The sequence below is a fragment of the Dreissena polymorpha genome, chromosome 1, assembly GCF_020536995.1.
Source record: "Dreissena polymorpha isolate Duluth1 chromosome 1, UMN_Dpol_1.0, whole genome shotgun sequence".
Classification (NCBI taxonomy): Eukaryota; Metazoa; Mollusca; class Bivalvia; order Myida; family Dreissenidae; genus Dreissena; species Dreissena polymorpha.
The window spans coordinates 127,598,332-127,616,717 of NC_068355.1; the positions used below are offsets into that span (position 1 = coordinate 127,598,332).

Genomic DNA, 18,386 nt, shown 5'->3' on the forward strand with positions numbered 1-18,386 from the left:
ACATAAAATAATTTAGCAAATCTTTTTATGTATATCCATGAACACTTATAGTAATTTACATGCACATTCAAATACATCAAACACACCATATCCTGTTATTTAAATTCATTTCAAACCTCACTTCTATTTGAAGCTCTAAACACACACATTCAATACCCTGAACATCTGATGCTCAAAGTGGATCAATTATCCATTAACAAAAATATTCAGGGAATATTATAGCCTGAAAAATCAAATCTGATTCCAGGTTGACCTACTTTTGTTTTTGAATGGTGATCTCACACTTGCGTGCCCTGGATAACAGGGCCTGTCTCTTCTGGAGAGCTAGGAGTGCCTCCTCTTGCTCAGCGGCCCTATCAGCTGCAGTGGAATCTGCTGACACAGGCACCTAAACAAGACAATTACAAGAAGTCAATCTTGCTCTGAGAAAATGGGGCTTAATGCATGTGCATAAAGCATCGTCCCAGGCTTATCAGGAAGACAATTTCTGCAGTGATTTTTTTTACTTTTTTTTGTTACAGCCTGTGCCATTTGGATTGCGAAAATTAGCGCGATAAACCATGAAATTGGGAAAAATAGCGCGATAAACCATGAAATTGGGAAACATTATAAATATGATTATAAGAACAGAATTTAAATTATTAAAGTATGTTTGACAGCATTTTTATATTATACAGTGCTAATTTAATGTGTTCTTACAATGAAGACAATGTTAAGTTAATATCCTTCCACATGCAAATTGAACTTGCAATTATCTATATAGATTCTTAAATATACCATTTAATCATAACCTCTTTAACAGTAAGAACATTTATTCAGTATTTTTTTTAAATTAAATATCATATGGTGAAAACATTAACAAATATTTAAAAAAAAACACGCTTTAGTGGTCTTGCTATGTCAATGATGTATTAAATGGAGTTAAAATAATTGATTTCATTTCTTTACCTTTCAACATCTTGCACTTGACATCCTCCGTTCAATGCTATTTGAGTTATTTCAGTAAACTGTAAAGCGTGACAAACATAATAAAGCAGAATATGCATATGAATCTGATTATACACAGATCCACTTACATATAAATCATATCATGTTTGTCTCTTTCCATTTTCGAACAATACTCATCTTAAATGCATTAACTTTGTGAGTACCAGTAGATTTCTAATAAATATTTGTTGTTTTTATCTCAAACGTTGTATTTTGCGTTAATGGACACACGCATTAAATTATTCCGTAATAACCATATGATATCCGTTGTTAATTTGAATGTTATTAATCATTTTCGCCTATCATCGCAAATTTCTCGTCTGCTTGCCGCCATCTTGGACGTGTGCAAAAACAGGTGTTTACAATTGGGATACTTCACTATCGTCGGTATCCTCCGCAATATTGAGAGAGATGTGGATAGCAAAGTAAACTCGTATTCGGCTGAATTGGCGAACAATACATAAGTCAGTTGTCGTTCGGCGACGACTCGACAAGCTCGATCGGCACTCGTTCTAAATTATTGCTAAATTACATTGTAATCTTATTGGCTTTATTGGGAAAATTTTGTCTTTTTTGGGGAAATTTTAATCAAACTTTTGGGGAATATCGGCTGTAATTTTGGGCAAAAAAAATCACTGTTCTGCTTATGGTAGTTTTAATTTAAAGGATACTTTTCCCCTGAACGTTGATTTTCGCAATGAAGAGACTTCAGTTAAACAAAAAATACCATAAAAGCACAAAATGTTGTCCCAGATTAGCCTGTGTGGACTGCACAGGATAATCAAGATCAAAACTTAACACCCATGCATTTAGCCCATTTAAGTGAGGCTATTTTTTTGTTTTGATTGTTTGACGTCTTCAACTGTTCAAAAGTATTTCAGCGATATCAGTGAGGTCAGTTATCCTACACACTTTTTCCAGCTGGTTCCCAGCACTAAGTGCACATACTTATAATACTATACTTACTACGCTAACAAATGCTCTACTTGAATCAAAGGAAGGTTGGGAATGGTTGTTTAATGAATGTCACAACTACATCGCCACAAACATTATGTGGCCAGGCTAGGAAATTGAAGCCCCAGTTCCCAGACTTGTACTTCAAGGCTTCACCAAATTCACTAGCTGGTTGCCTAGGATATAATTTCTCCCTTCCTCCAAAGAAAGAAAATTGAAACCAATTATAGGTTGGGGTCATGTTGGTAAACAAGTATGCAAAATATAAAAGCAATATGTCAAAGGATATAAGAAATATTTGGGGTAGTACGCAAACTTTAACATAGATTTATCAATAATATGCATATTCTAAGTATAAAAGGGGCAATAATTATGACAAAATGCTTGATAGAGTTGTCTGCTCTTGTTTATAGGTTGGGGTGATGTTGGTAAACAAGTATGCAAAATATGAAAGCAATATGTCAAGGGACAATGAAAATAATTGGGGTAGTACGAAAACTTTAACATTTGCATGCTAACGGCACGGCACGGAACGCCGGGGTGAGTAGGATAGCTCCACTATATATATTTCATATATAATAGTCGAGCTAAAAATACATTATTTGCTTCATAGTCTGCTCAAAGAAAAACAAAAAAGCAACTGCCAAAGAAGCGTTAAGTGTGGTCCCTTAGTGGCCGGTGTGGACTACACGACTAATCTGGGACGACACTTAATGCACATGCATCAAACCCAATTTTCCATGACTGAGGTTTACCTCTGAATCTCTCCTCGCTTCCTTCAGGAAGGAGTCGAGTCCGCCTAGGAAGTCCACCATGTGAGGTTTACCACCAGGTGGCGCCACTGTTTCCTCCTCCTCCTCATCTTCCTCTGAAGAGTCTTCACCAAGGGGGATAATAACTGGACGATGGATCGGGAAATTCTGAGAATTGTAAAGTACTGAAGTAGATGAGCTTCACCTTAACTGGATTTTTGTTAAGAAGAGACTTATTTGTAACAAAAAAACATAGAAAGTCATTTAAATTAAAGCACAAACTAACAGACGACAGACATGACAATATCCTTAAAGTTCCCAATGAGCCCTTAGTTCTTAGGAGTTAAAATGTTTGGGTAGAGAAAATGTGAAACATGTTATTTAAAAGTGTGACCCTTACCTCATCCCTCAGTTACGCTCTCTTAGCATGATGTGTCCATAAGGCACAGATGCCCCCCTTAATCAGCTTTGTCTTAAATCTCATCATACATAAAAAACTTAACCTTGATCTGTAAGTCATGCAGGTAGACTTACACACCAAATATCATGTAAATATCTTAAACTTTTTAAAGTGTGTCACAAAAATTCTTCAAAAGTGTTATTTTACAAAACATTGTTCAAAGGCCTGTAACTTTGTCAAAAACCAATGGACCTGAACAAAACTCGAACTTGATTTGTAGGTAATGTAGGTAGACTCACACACCAACAAAAAAGTACTGAAAACTGATATTTTAGAGAAAAAGTCCCAGGCCCATAACGTTGCCAAAAATCAATGGACCTAAATAAAACTCAAAACAAGGGCTGTTTGTAAAACATTCATGCCCCCCATATGGGCTGTCCGTTGTACTGGCAGCCATTGTGTGAATACGACTTTTGTCACTGTGACCTTGACCTTTGACCTAGTGACCTGAAAATCAAAAGGGGTCATCTGCAAGTCACGATCAATGTACCTATGAAGTGTCATGATCCTAGGCAAAAGCGTTCTTGAGTTATCATCCGAAAATCATTTTACTATTTTGGGTCACCGTGACCTTGACCTTTGACCTTGTGACCTCAAAATCAATAGGGGTCATCTGCGAGTCATGATCAATCAACCTATGAAGTTTCATGATCCTAGGCATATGCGTTCTTGAGTTATCATCCAAAAATCATTTTACTATTTCGGGTCACCGTGACCTTGACCTTTGACCTAGTGACCTCAAAATCCTCAAAATCAATAGGGGTCATCTGCAAGTCATGATCAATCTACCCATAAAGTTTCATGATCCTAGGCATATGCGTTCTTGAATTATCATCCGAAAATCATTTTACTACTTCGGGTCACTGTGACCTTGACCTTTGACCTAGTGACCTCAAAATCAATAGGGGGCATCTGCGAGTCATGATCAATCTACCCATGAAGTTTCATGATCCTAGGCGTATGCGTTCTTGAGTTATCATCCGGAAACCATTTTACTATTTCGGGTCACAGTGACCTTGACCTGTGACCTAGTGACCTCAAAATTAATAGGGGTCATCTGCGAGTCATGATCAATCTACCCATGAAGTTTCATGATCCTAGGCGTATGCGTTCTTGAGTTATCATCCGGAAACCATTTTACTATTTCGGGTCACTGTGACCTTGACCTTTGACCTAGTGACCTCAAAATCAATAGGGGTCATCTGCAAGTCATGATCAATGTATCTATGAAGTTTCATGATCCTAGGCCCAAGCGTTCTTGAGTTATCGTCTGACAACCACCTGGTGGACGGACCGACCGACCTACCGACCGACATGAGCAAAGCAATATACCCCCTCTTCTTCGAAGGGGGGCATAATTAATCTGTAACTCGTGAAGGTAGACTAGCATACACACAAATCAGATAAATATCACAAAGTGCTAAGGTAAACAAGTCCGGACACAGAACGTCGGATGGCCAGGCAAGGGATGGACTGACAGACGTATTGACGGACAGTCCAACTACTATCCCAATTGGGTGGTATAACAAGAACACAAATAGTACACCAATCAACTTACCCCCAGGGTGACCTTGTTCTGTGCAGGCTTTTTGTGTTTTGGGACCACAGATACAGAAGGCATGCTGGGGGACTGACTGCGACTCAGACTGCTAACAACTGAGGATTCACTCCGAGACACGCTGGGTGGAATTTCCGACTTGGTGTAGCTCTAGAAAACAAGCGATTGGAAAAACAGGGCTCAATGCATGTGCATAGTGTTTTCCCAGTTTAGCCCATACTTTCCGCACAGGCTAATCAGGCACAAAACTTTCCGTCTTAATAGTATATCAGATTTTCCACACATTATCAAAAAAATTTCATTCTTTTCAATCTTGGTAACTTTCGGTTTATCAAATTATTTAGAGTGAATTTTGAACACATATTTAGACTTAATTTAATTGCATAATGTACTTGAGCAGGGATCTGAAAAGAGCTGGAGGCTCTTTTGTAAAAAAGGGGACGCATGGTCATATCAACCTGTGGCTTATTTTCAATAAAGCATTTGCTGCATAATAATGCCATCACATCAAACAAAGGGAGGCAGTGGAACCTTGGGACAGCAGGGTACTGCACTCCTGCATCAAGGCCAAGCTTGAGCACTGATATTTGTGTTGATGAACACAGTACTTAAAAATGTGTGAACATTTCAAATAAAAATTGACATAAATGTTAAGGATGAAATGTAATAATGCTTCTCCAATAATGAACAATTTTAATAATATTATTCTGCAAAACATTGTTGCTGAATCTTTATACTCGTTAAGAAGAGACTTTATTCAAACAAAAAATACAATAGATTCCCTGATAAGAATGTGCAGACTAAACAGGCTGATCTGGGGGGGGGGGGGGACACTTTATGCACATGCATTATGCCATGTTTTCCCAAAGCCAGACTCAAATGTAACGTTGCTATGAAAGATTGCACTATTACCTCTATTAACTTTTGTTTCTTCCTGTTCTCCAAGGATCTAAGCAGCTGTGCCCTCAAAACTGCCTCCTCATCCAGTCCCTTCTGATTATTAACAGTATCATTTTCTGCATCTACAGACCCAAATTTGTTATTTTCCTTTATGTCTTTAGTCTTCTTATTTGCTTTTTCAACGAGTTCGGCGACTGCTTTGGACTTGATTGTTCCGTTTGTCCGAGTAACATTTGTGGCTTTTGCTTGGACGTTAGCCTCACTTTTTCTAGGATTAACTGGTTTTCTATCTCGAAAAATATTGTAACTTTCTGACTGGGAAATAGCAGAAGTTTTGAACTGATTCTCCGAGAGATATGCATCTGAATAGACTACTCCCGGGCCAGTTAGATCTGAATATCCTAAGCTTGTCTCATATGATTGCACATTGTTTTGAGAGGGAAGCAGTTGAGGTTCTGATGCAGACCTGTGGACAAACTGTAGGTGTGATTGCGTAATACCGAATTGGCTTTTGCTATGGTGCACTACACTGTGGTCACGTTCCAAACTATCAGAGTGGTTTGCAGGAATAGAGAACATATGTGCATTGTGGCTGTGGATTTGACCCAACTGATATGAGCTGGCTAGTTCATTGCCTTGAATGTCATGTGATGTCTGGCCTTGAGCAAATTGGGTGGCAAACTCTATGCCTGATGGGGGGAGGGGAGGTTGAGAGTCCGAGGGCAAGGGGGGGTTAGGGGGCGGCTCTTCTGGCAGTGGAGGGGGAGGGGGTGGTGGGGGTGGGGGAAGCATATCTGTCACTAGCATAGTTCCAGCTAAAACACCCAGATTAAGTCCATATGCACTGTACCCCATTACACTGTTGCTTTCTTGCATATACAGGTTGCCAAAGTTTGAACTCATTCCTAGGTCCTGGCTCTGTACTTGGGAATACGTTTGATTTAAAGGAAGAACAGAGATCTGTTGTGAGCTTGGATCTTGGATGGAAGTAGAGCCTAGCACCATGTTCACCGGTAGATGACCGGCAGTCATTTGCATTGGGTCGCTATGGTAACCCGTTTCTGACGTGGACCAGCTCCATTCTGGGTCGTAGGGTTCATATTCATAGCTGGACTGCTGAGTCTGAAACAGAACATTAATACTAGCCTTTCTCTGGGAACATGGGGCTTAATGCATGATTGCATGGGGCTTAATGCATGATTGCATGGGGCTTAATGCATGATTGCATGGGGCTTAATGCATGATTGCATGGGGCTTAATGTATGATTGCATGGGGCTTAATGCATGATTGCATGGGGCTTAATGCATAATTGCATGGGGCTTAATGCATGATTGCATGGAGCTTAATGCATGATTGCATGGGGCTTAATGCATAATTGCATGGGGCTTAATGCATGATTGCATGGGGCTTAATGCATAATGGCATGGGGCTTAATGCATGCTTGCATGGGGCTTAATGCATAATTGCATGGGGCTTAATGCATGATTGCATGGGGCTTAATGCATAATTGCATGGAGCTTAATGCATAATTGCATGGGGCTTAATGCATGATTGCATGGGGCTTAATGCATGATTGCATGGGGCTTAATGCATGATTGCATGGGGCTTAATGCATAATTGCATGGGGCTTAATGCATGATTGCATGTGCTTAATGTGTGGTTCCAGATTAGCCTGCGCAGTATGCACAGACTAATTGGGGAGGACACTTGGCCTTAACTTGATTTGTGCTAAGAACAGAATTCTTTTAAACAAATAATGCATTATAAATGGGACGTGTTGTCCCAGATCAGCCTGAGTGGGCTGCACGGCTAATCTGTGAGGACACTTCCCACATTCACTAGGCCCCATTTTCAAACAGGGAGTATCATATACAGTAATGATTCTCTAAATGTTTGAGTTTATATTGTTTTACTCATAATATGACTTCTTTTGTAACAAGCATTAATAAGATTTCACCAGTAAACTGTGTACTAGTTGAAACGGTATTTCCATTCAAAATGCCTGCTCAGCATCAATCCACACTTTCCGTGTTTGTTAATGGGTTTTTGTTAACATTAAGAGTTTCAAGAGACTTACACGGTACATTGGTTGCATAGCATTGTAAAAGTCTGGTTCAAATAACTCCTCGGCCATTGGTACCACACCTGAAACGAAGTTCAAATCACAGGTGTTTGGAGTGTAGCTAATTCACTGAAACACTAACAATACATCATAAAACATTTTTCATCACTTACATTTTTGTTTGTTTATGATATGATATATATAAGATTTTTATTTGTCAAAGTGATGAAAAATGCTGTTTTATAACATATTGATAGTGTTTCAGTTAATTGGCCACATGCCCAAAACCTTTGGTTTAATAGCTTGATGAAACATAAAAATGCAGAAATGAAACATGATGTCTTCAAGCCATACATTCACCACTGGACATAAAAAATATATTGCATAAGATAACATAAATAGAACATAATTCTGGAATAAGATGGAAAAAGAAGAGCAATGCTTAAAACATTCTTGTTCAGAAGCAAAGTGAAAATCGCTATATGCCACTAGCATTAAACCAGAAAAGCCTGCAAATAAACTCAGGTTTCATGCTGTTTGCTGCTAATCAGTAACTGAGACTTGGAAATTAAGCCTCTAAAGAAAGGTCTAACATTAAAACGCGTCAAAGTGTGTGTCTGAGTAATAAAGGGTTAGTTGCAGGCATACTCATTCCTAGCCTTAGTTTTCCATTATACTGACCTGGAGACTCCGGGTCACTGTCAAGGTCCATCTCCACTGCCTCATAGTTGTCATTGGCTGGCAAAGGGGGTCCACCATTCACACTGTCCCCACTCTCCGTCACCTGGGAAACGCAGAAGACAAATTTAGACAATTGAGTCTTCAGGGATCCCTCTGGCTAACTAGAGCTTTGTCACAGACGTGATGTATACCCCCACGTGCGTCATTGACACAGACTATTTTGCATGATGTCTTCACAAAACAAGAGAATCAAATCTATGGCGATTTTTAAGAATTATAATGCCATTATCATTTATGGCCATTACAAACTTTGAACTCTTGAATTCTTTCACATGACATGCCGTCCAAATTTATGGTAATTTTTTACTTTTGAACTCCAAATGTGACCTAGACCTTGGAGTTATCGACATAATTCTTTCGCATGACACATTGTCCAATGATTGTGAACAAATGTACCAGGTATTTTTAAAATCTCACAATAAATGACATAGTTATGGCCCGGACAAACTCATTTATGGCCATTTTTAATTATTGAACTCAAAGTGTGACCTTGACCTTCGAGATTTTGACATAATTCTTTCGCGCGACACACCGTCCTATGATGGTGAACAAATTTGCCGAATGATTTTAAAATCTCACAATTAATGATAAAGTTATGGCCCGGACAAGCATTTGACCCTTGAACTCAAAGTGTGACCTTGACCTTGGAGATATCAACGTACTTTTTTCACGCAACTCACCGTCCCATGATGGTGAACAAATGTACCAAGTTATTTTCACCGTCCCATGATGGTGAAAAATGTACCAAGTTATTGTAAAATCTAACAATAAATGACATAGTTATGGTGCGGACAAACTTTCTGTTTAAAACACACTAAGTGACCCCCTGACCTTGTTTTTGACCAGGCATGACCCATATTCAAACTTGACCTATACATCATCAAGATACAACTTGTGACCAAGTTTGGTGAAGATCGGATGAAATTTCGGGACAGACAGACTAAGTGACTCCTATATAGCCCCCATTACCAATGGTAATGGGGGTATAAAAATTAAAGAAGCCATATTTACCTTTTTATTCTTATTTTGGATATTTAATGGTGATATAAAACCTTGCAGCCAAATGGATGTTTTTGTAGCCAAATGTCCTTTTTTGTAGGCATTGGCTAATTTGTAGAATGGCAGAGTAAGCCCTGTATTGCTCTGGGAAATGGGGCGTAATAAATGTGCATTATGTTCTCCCAGATAAGACTAATCAAGAACAACACTCATTGTATCTTTTGTTCAGTTTAAAGGAAGTCCCTTTGTATCACAAATCCAGTTTAGGTGGAAAGTATAGTCTCTGATTAGCCTGTGTAGACTGCACAAAGAATTTTGTGACACCACTTTAGGAACATGCATTATACCCTGTTTATTTCCAGAGCACTCTCATTAAAATAACAGTAATGTAAATTGGGCCTTTAAAAAAAAATATGTGTCTTTTATTATTTTTGTTGACAGAACAGTGAGCCCACCCATCACACTGTTTCCGCTACTAGTCACATATGAAACATGCGATATTAACACAAAATAGTCAGATTCACAAATAAGAGACGTGCCATGTATTTTTCTTTAAATTACGATTGGCTGGCACGTTGAAACCACCTCTCACACTTGCCCTACATTCCAACAACTACCATCTAACTGGAACATAGCATTACAGTCATTTATATGTATTTTGCAAAGACAACAAATATCCATTTAATCAATAAATTCACACAAAAATCTCATAGATGCAACTAACCAGAGCTGCGTTTGTGCCCCTTACTGCACTTCGATGCCCGATGGCAGCTATTTTAAATAACAAAAAAATTAAGTTCAAGGCCTGTTAATTTGTCCAAAAATCAATGGACCTGAACAAAACTTGATTAGTGAGGCTAATAGGTAGTCTCGCCCATCAAAAATAGGCAAGAAGGGGTTTTTCTGCCTATTTTGGGAAAAGGAGTCTGACCAAATTGGGAATTTTTTATCGACAAAATTGGTCATTTTGGGAATTTTTGCTTCAATGAAACAGCTCCTTTCGGATTTTTTTTTGAATTTATCATGCTTAAATAATTCAGTGGTTTAACAAATAAATTTGTTTTTTTTGTTATTTTGTCTTCTTTATATAAACAGATGCAATATTGGGCATGTTCAACGTTTATTCAAGTACTGCAGTTTTGTTTTTCAGTTACAGTTACACTCTTAGATAAGAACTGAACAGTCAAAACCTTATAGCAGATATTTTTGACTAAAACAAACACTGGTTAGTCACACAAGTTATAAGACACTTCATTCGTAAAAAAAAAGATTTTTTTTTTTTGGAAATTGGGATTTTTTTTTTTTTTTAATTTTCCGTTTGGGATCGGGTCCGTTTGTTTTGGGAGTGCCTCCATTTTCCGGAAGCGCAGACAGTGCTGAAAAACCTATAACAAGTATCTGAAAGTGTTTCCAATTTTTTTTTGAGTTATTAAAGTCCAAGGCCTGTGACTTCGTAAAAAATCAATGAACCGGAATCAAACCTAATCTTGACCTGTAAGTAAACTCACACCCCAAATATCAGGTTAATATCTGAAAGCTTTTAGGGGAAAAAAACCCCTCAAGAAACTGAAGGCTTGACAGACAGCTTTATGCCACCCTACAGGGGCATAAAAACTCGACTACTCTCTCCCAATATCAAATCCAAGAAACCCCACTCACCTGGTCCCCCTCCTTACTGATCAAGGACAGGAACCTTGCCACCTGCTCCTTCGGGTCGTCCAAGGTCAAAATCTTCTGAATTTCTCTCGTTTTATCGGCAGCCTCAGACGTTCTTTTGTTACTTGATTCCCTACTAGCAGTCCTTTTCACGGCTGAAGGCCTAAAAGCTTCACGCTGTCTCTCTGTAGTTGATTCAACCCGTGATCTTGACCTTTCCAAGGTCGAGGCTGAAGTTCGCCTTCCGGAGCTTGGAAAGGGCAATGTTCTGGCAGAGAGAGAGGTGCGTCTTGCTGACACTAATGGAGTGCGGGCCCTCAATCTTGAATGATCTTAAAAATAGTGTATAACATTTTTTTTAACTCGGCATAGAGCAGATGAAATTCATTGTAATGAACTAATTTCCTAAAACCTTATAAACACAAATCATAATTATATGAAACATGTTATAAATGTTATACATAACTTATGTATTTCAGATATGGTAGTTTGCTTTTGGTATGTTTGATAAATTCTTGTAAAACCTCATTTTAGTTAAAATGAAAAATTAAAATGCTTGGATACTAAGCAAGCTACCACTACAGCTTGTGAATACACCTTTGATATATGAAACTTGAGAATCATTTCTAAAACTCACAATCTTTTCTCCATCGTGATTCCCTGTCCCAAGAATTCACAGGAGGCAATTTCCTTGACCGTTTATTTTCGGATGTTCCTGCCCTTCCAATGTTTTGATTTCCACAATTCTTCCCCCGTTTCCCCTCCGCATGGCTCTGATTGGCACTAGAGCCAGATACCGCTTCCTTTGAGCTATTTTCTGCCTCCTGTGACTGGTTTCCTTCCTCAACCATATCATCCTTTTCATCTTGCAGCATTTTCTCAGCAGCAGACGCCAGAGCAATCCTACGTAGTTCCAACTCATCAAGTTCTTCATCATCGTAGTTTTCAGCCTATAAAAAATAACATAACAAATGATCTGTGTTCTAGGAAAACTGGGCTCAATGCATGTGCACATAGTGTTGTCCCAGATTAACCAGTGCAGCGTGCATAGGCTTATCAGAGAGGACACTTCACTTTTATGTTGTTTCTTTTAAGCCTCTCCTAACAAAAATCCAGAGGAGCCGAAAGTGTTGTCTATGAGTGGTCTATGATGACTGCACAGGCTAATCTGGGATGACACGGTACTCACATGCTGACTGCACAGGCTAATCTGGGATGACACGGTACTCACAGGCTGACTGCACAGGCTAATTTGGGATGACAATGTACTCACAGACTTACTGCACAGGCTAATCTTGGACAACAATGTTCTCACATGCTGACTGCACAGGCTAATCTGGGATGACAATGTACTCACAGGCTGACTGCACAGGCTAATCTGGGACGACAATGTACTCACAGGCTGACTGCACAGGCTTATCTTGGACAACAATGTACTCACAGGCTGACTGCACAGGCTCATCAGGGATGACACTATACTCACAGGCTGACTGCACGGGGACGACACTATACTCACAGGCTGACTGCACAGGCTAATCTGGGATGACACTATACTCACATGCTGACCACACAGGCTAATCTGGGACGACACTATACTCACAGGCTGACTGCACAGGCTTATCTGGGACGACACTATACTCACAGGCTGATTGCACAGGCTAATCAGGGACGACACTTTACTCACAGGCTGACTGAACAGGCTAATCTGGGACGACACTATACTCACAGGCTAATCAAGGACGACACTTTACTCACAGGCTGACTGCACAGGCTAATCTGGGATGACACTATACTCACAGACTGACTTCAAAGGCTAATCAGGGACGTCACTGTACCCACAGGCTGACTGCACAGGCTTATCTGGGACGACAATGTACTCACAGGCTCACTGCACAGGCTAATCTGGGACGACACTATACTCACAGACTGACTGCACAGGCTAATTAGGGATGACACTATACTAACAGGCTGACTGCACAGACTAATCAGGGACGACACTGCACTCACAGGCTGACTGCACAGGCTAATCAGGGACAACACTTTTCTCACCGGCTGACTGCACAGGCTAATCAGGGACGACACTGTACTCACAGGCTGACTGCACAGGCTAATCAGGGACGACCCTTTACTCACAGACTGACTGCACAGGCTTATCAGGGACGACACTTTACTCACAGACATTAAAATTAGGTTTTCCAAAATAAGGCTCCTTAACAATGCTAAAACATTTTCAAATAATAAAAACGTTTGAACTTGACCCATTAAGCTAAAAAAATCATGTTTGGCCAAAAAACTTCTTACATAAAAGCTAATATTAAAGCCAAAATGAGAAGGATTTAGCCAAAGCAGATAACATTTGGCTAACAAATGTGTGCCTGGGAGATCGAACAATGATATAAACTGGAAATGGGAATTTCAAAATGATTTCACCAAAAAAGACAAAGTTCTTGCAAGACATACCAGAGTTGTTAACAAACCTGATCAGGTAGAGGGCTGGATGCAGCATCAGATGATATCACAACTGGGGAGGAGGGGGAATCTATAACAATGGGACTGCCAGATGTCAGAACCGGAGAGGAGGCTGGAAAAGTCAAACAACCACAATGGAGGCTTTTTCCTATAACCCTTTCCTGCTTGGAAGCATAATGGATATTGCATGTGCAACCAGAAAAGCCTGCCTATTAAGGCTTTATTATGTTTGCTGCTCATCAGTATTTAAGGGTTGGAAATGAAGGCTTTGAACCTTATATTTAGTAAGAAAGGTCTTAATTTAATTAGATTTTTTAAAGGATTACAAACCCATCCAAATGCCTATCTGAGCGTTCAAGGCTCAAGCAAATGTGTGTTAAAGCCCCAATACAGGCCAGAAGGTTGGGAACCCTCTAACGTTTAGCTTACAAGCCGTACAAGTAGGTAGTTTTATCAGCAGTTTTCATAATTCAAATAGCAGTAAGCACTTTGCTAATCTTAACTTTTTTTCTGGGCTGAAACCACTTTTTAGCAGACAAAGAGACTGTTAGTACTTTGAATAAGAGTTACATGTATGATTACTTTGCATAAGAGTAATTGTTATTTTAATGTGTACAGGACAATATTGAATAGTGCTGCAACAATATACCGGTATATCGGTATATATCGCAATCCGCACATTGTATTGCGATACGATTTTCATCATACCGGTACGAAAATTTTACAAAAAGTCACCCATATTTCGTCCAGAAAAGCCATCCGAAATAATGATATCAAGGTAAACACAACAAAGCAGTGTTTAGTAAAAATAAATTGTTACGTAAAAATAGCATTCTAAAAAGTCTATTATACAGAGTAGCGTTGTTACATGGGAGCATTCGTTTGATGCTTTTGAACAAGTTATTGTTGAATTAATTACGCACAACTGTAACTGTTTCGTTTGATTCTGAAATGAGCATTATTAAATTTGTAATCCGAATTTTGGGAACACGCTTCCAAATTGTAACGCTAACGCAACAATAAAAAATTTAGCGTCAACTAAAAAGAGCTTTATATTTTGTCTCAATAAAAAGCGCGCGAAAATTATGCAGACGTGTAGAACGTTGCATGGAAAGTGTGGGTGTATTTTGTGTTGTATAAAAACGGAACATTACGTCAGGCGATTTAAGTGTGTTCAGTGGAAAAAAACACCCCGATTGGACGTTATTTCATCACATCTTTAAATAGTAACAAATGCCAAAAAGTATTTGATAATTAAGAACATTAGCGAATGTTTGTGTTTCTTGTTGTTCTTTAGCACTTTTATAGTAAATGTTTACCAGAATTTGCTTTAAAACTGGAATATACGGGACTATCGGGTAATTGGCGAGTTATACTTCTTATACAATTAGCAATATATTGCGATATATTGCAATACGGGTTTTTGAAATGACAATATATTGCAATACGCTTTTTGGCATATTGTTGCAGCACTAGTATTGAACAACGAAGAATTCATAGTTTTTCACCTGTAAGTATTTATCCAGAAATTTAATTTAATAGTAAGAGTCAAACATTTCCCTGGATAAAGACTAAGAATCAACATAGCAATGGTTGTGTTTATAAGAGCTGCAACGATTCGATCCGATGCAGCGAAAATCGGTTCGAAATGCGTCGATTCGATTACGATACCAAACCTACCAAATTCTATTTGATTCTTAACATATAGACATATATATATACATAGATACGTAAAGCTCGCTGTATTCTGACTATTTGATACGGAAAGGTGTAGGTTTTACCTTTACCTGTAATTACCAAGCATGTGATTGGCTGCTTATTACTTTAGTCATCCAATCAATAAGCGCGTTACGGTCTACTTTCGGAAAAAGCGTCGAAATGGCTGAACAAGTTGTGGCCGACAAATTGAAATTATCAGATGCGCCTAAGAAGCTAAAATAAAAAAAGTGGCAGTATTTTGGGTTTCTGGATGGTAGCCCTCCCAATAAAGCAAAGTGTAAACTGTGCTTCACAGATGCAAACATAACGTTGATTTAGCAAGACTAAGAGGTAGCACAAGTGCAACTACTCAAGTCGCCAGCCAGAAAAGTAGTTCTGTTTCTGTTGGGAATTTGTTAAGTTTATTAGAGAATGTGCTTTGTCCTACAGGTAACAGGTGATGCTGTCACGGCACAATGGTAGACATGCTTGTAGCGGTTTTGGATAAGTATAATAGTGATAGTACTATCACTCCACTGATTCCAGATGTTCTTATGATTATTTATTTTATTTTAATTTTATACTATTGTGTATTCAACACAATCTTCTAGTCAGAAGTTTTTTATATTAAAATTTAGTCCTAATTTGCTATTCTTTTGTATGTGTTTTATTGAAATATTGACATAGTTTGAAAGACAATTTACAGTTTCTTGCAAAATATTTCTTACAAATGTTAATTTAACACACTTTCAACAGTTTTTAAAACACTGTTGAACCAACCAAACAATATCAAACAAACACACAATTTGACAAATGCCCAAGATATCTAGGCATGCGACACTTTTGAACAGAAATGTTTATTTTGAGGCAGAAGAGTGAATATATGATAAATCTAGGTTTGAAGATGAATCGAATCGAAAAAATCGGTATCGGAGTGTCTAAAATCGAAATCGAATCGAGCTGTTGGTGAATCTTTGCAGCTCTAGTTTTCATCGCACAAACAAAGAAATCTTTAAGTGCCATAAACTACTTTAAACTAAATAGCCAAAGCCCAACAAATTCACTTTGTCATGTTAATAAAAAATCTTGAACTTGAATTTAAGATATTCATTTTGTACGAGGTGTTTGAATTACTGAAACAAATATACAGATGTCAGTCAATAAATGCATCTCAATCAAATCCGTTTGGGACTCAACATTTTTGTAGGCACTGAGTCACATGCAAAAACTCTCTGATAATACAATTGTTTATACAAATAAGTACATTTCTTACTCAGATCAACTGTCAATGGGTTGTTTTTTACAGATTCTTTTTCCTCAGCAGGTTTCAAGGGTTCAGTGCCTTTTTTCTGCTCAACATTCTTAACAAGTTGTTCTTCCTCCTGTCTTAAAGAGGCCAGCTTTCCCTGAATGTCTTTATACTGCTGCAGAAGTTCTGCAAAGTTGTCAGTCTCTTCTTCCGATGACACCTTGGATTGCTCTGTTGTATTTTTCAATGATGAATTTGACCATACTGTTGAAGTTAAAGAACTTTTTTGAATTGTAAGTCTAAACCTCCTGGCTTCTGATTTAGGAAGTTTGGGTCAGGGTATTCAGGAGTTTTGATTTTTGATTAAAATACACAACATTCATAACTTGGTAATTCAGAAAGCATCATCTGGTAAGATAAGATACAAGTATCTCCCATAGAGCATTAATCAATTAGCTTTATAAAGGAAAGGCTGTGAGAACAAATTAGACATTCTGCTGCGTTGCATTTATTCAAATTATTTGATTTGAAACAGGTGATAAGAAATAAAGAATGTTTGCTGAAATTTAAATGGAAGGTTGCTTGACTTGTATTGCTTGTTAATGGATGTGCGCAAGACGCATTTCTCCTAGCTCTTTGAACAAAGCAAATAGGCTAACTGGTGAGAGGCATTTATAGTTTAGCCCAACCCGCCCTCTTGTACATAAGGAAATATGCTATTGTTAACATAAATAAGAGTTATAACTCAGCAGCAAGTAATCAAAACTAACAAACATGTAATTGGCAATGTTTTATCTAAAGGTAACAAATTTAATACATTTGCAAAGTTTTTCTTCTTGTTTTTATTAAGTCACTTAGGCCCTGAAATTCTTCCGCTAGCAAAAAAGCCTAGCATGTTGAGTCTTGTGGGATTGAGTCCCACATGTATTCTTCCTGATAGAGACTATGTGTAATCAAGTCCATCTTATTATGGCACACTGGAGGTTGCAATTCCAATTCCCTGTTAGAGCTCAAGATTTATCACATTAATGGCGACAAGGCAAAAAGAACTGTGAGTGAGGAAATGGGTCTGAGCTTAAATAATAGTTTCTGAAGCAATGGACATGCATGACACGCTGTAGCAGGCGTGTCTGGGCCTTGAAACATTAAGAGGGGGAGGAGTGTAGTAAAATAATGATACTTCTAACAGCCTTGCTGTTAGGCTAGCTCTTTAGCCACGGGGTTAGATTGTCTGACTACCACTCTGGTTCAATCCCACGTTGGAGCTCTGGATTTTCACTTTAAAATAAAAGGATACATTTTGAACTGGAATGTTTCCTTTCTTGACCTTTTCCACTTGGCGTCACCTGTGTTGCTGTTTTTCGCTGGTTGATAAAACTAAGAGAAGGTCTAGTATCTATATTCAATAACGATGGCACAATGTTTTTAGGGTGAGGTAAATTATTGTTCCTGTTCCGAAGAACTTCTGGTGACATCAAATTTGCTCTTCTACGTGGCCTAAATTTATGATTGTGTGGAGAACTCTCCTCGTCTGAAATCTCGCCTTCCTCCTTCAAATAATCTTCCATAATTGATTAGTTTTCGTCTCGAGTGAATACAAACATTATGTGTCTTCCAAGTGAACAAATTAACAGTGAATCATTTCCCCGAGCGAACTGTGATCCGAGTCAAATTACAGGGAAACACTCTTTTCCATTTTTCTGATTCCATTGGCTGTTTCGAGTGGCTGTTTCGGCTATGGAAAATAGTTGTATGGCCATAGACGAGAAAGACCGGTTATGGAAGAGAAAGACCGATTATAAAACATTTAGTTTTAGAAATACGTCGGAGGACTAAAAGATAAAAAGTAAATAGTAATAACATAAATTTCATTCTTAAATACGAATGAAATTATATGTAC

The 18,386-nt window shown here is 38.4% G+C and overlaps 1 protein-coding gene across 2 annotated transcripts in view; it reads right to left on the reverse strand.

Moving 5' to 3' along the window:
* LOC127849273 (zinc finger C3H1 domain-containing protein-like) overlaps window positions 1–18,160 on the reverse strand; it is a 61,959-nt gene extending 43,799 nt beyond the window's left edge. For both annotated transcript variants that reach the window (XM_052382003.1, XM_052381993.1), the window contains exons 1-11: window positions 17,784–18,160; window positions 16,511–16,750; window positions 13,548–13,651; window positions 11,708–12,020; window positions 11,074–11,402; window positions 8,356–8,458; window positions 7,690–7,757; window positions 5,624–6,733; window positions 4,712–4,861; window positions 2,697–2,861; window positions 258–388 (exon numbers count right to left, since the gene is read on the reverse strand). In XM_052382003.1, the coding sequence (XP_052237963.1) occupies window positions 258–388; window positions 2,697–2,861; window positions 4,712–4,861; window positions 5,624–6,733; window positions 7,690–7,757; window positions 8,356–8,458; window positions 11,074–11,402; window positions 11,708–12,020; window positions 13,548–13,651; window positions 16,511–16,750; window positions 17,784–18,054 (2,984 nt within the window). In that variant the 5' untranslated portion in view covers window positions 18,055–18,160. The remainder of the gene's footprint in view (window positions 1–257; window positions 389–2,696; window positions 2,862–4,711; window positions 4,862–5,623; window positions 6,734–7,689; window positions 7,758–8,355; window positions 8,459–11,073; window positions 11,403–11,707; window positions 12,021–13,547; window positions 13,652–16,510; window positions 16,751–17,783) is intronic.
* Between the last annotated feature and the right edge of the window lie 226 nt (window positions 18,161–18,386).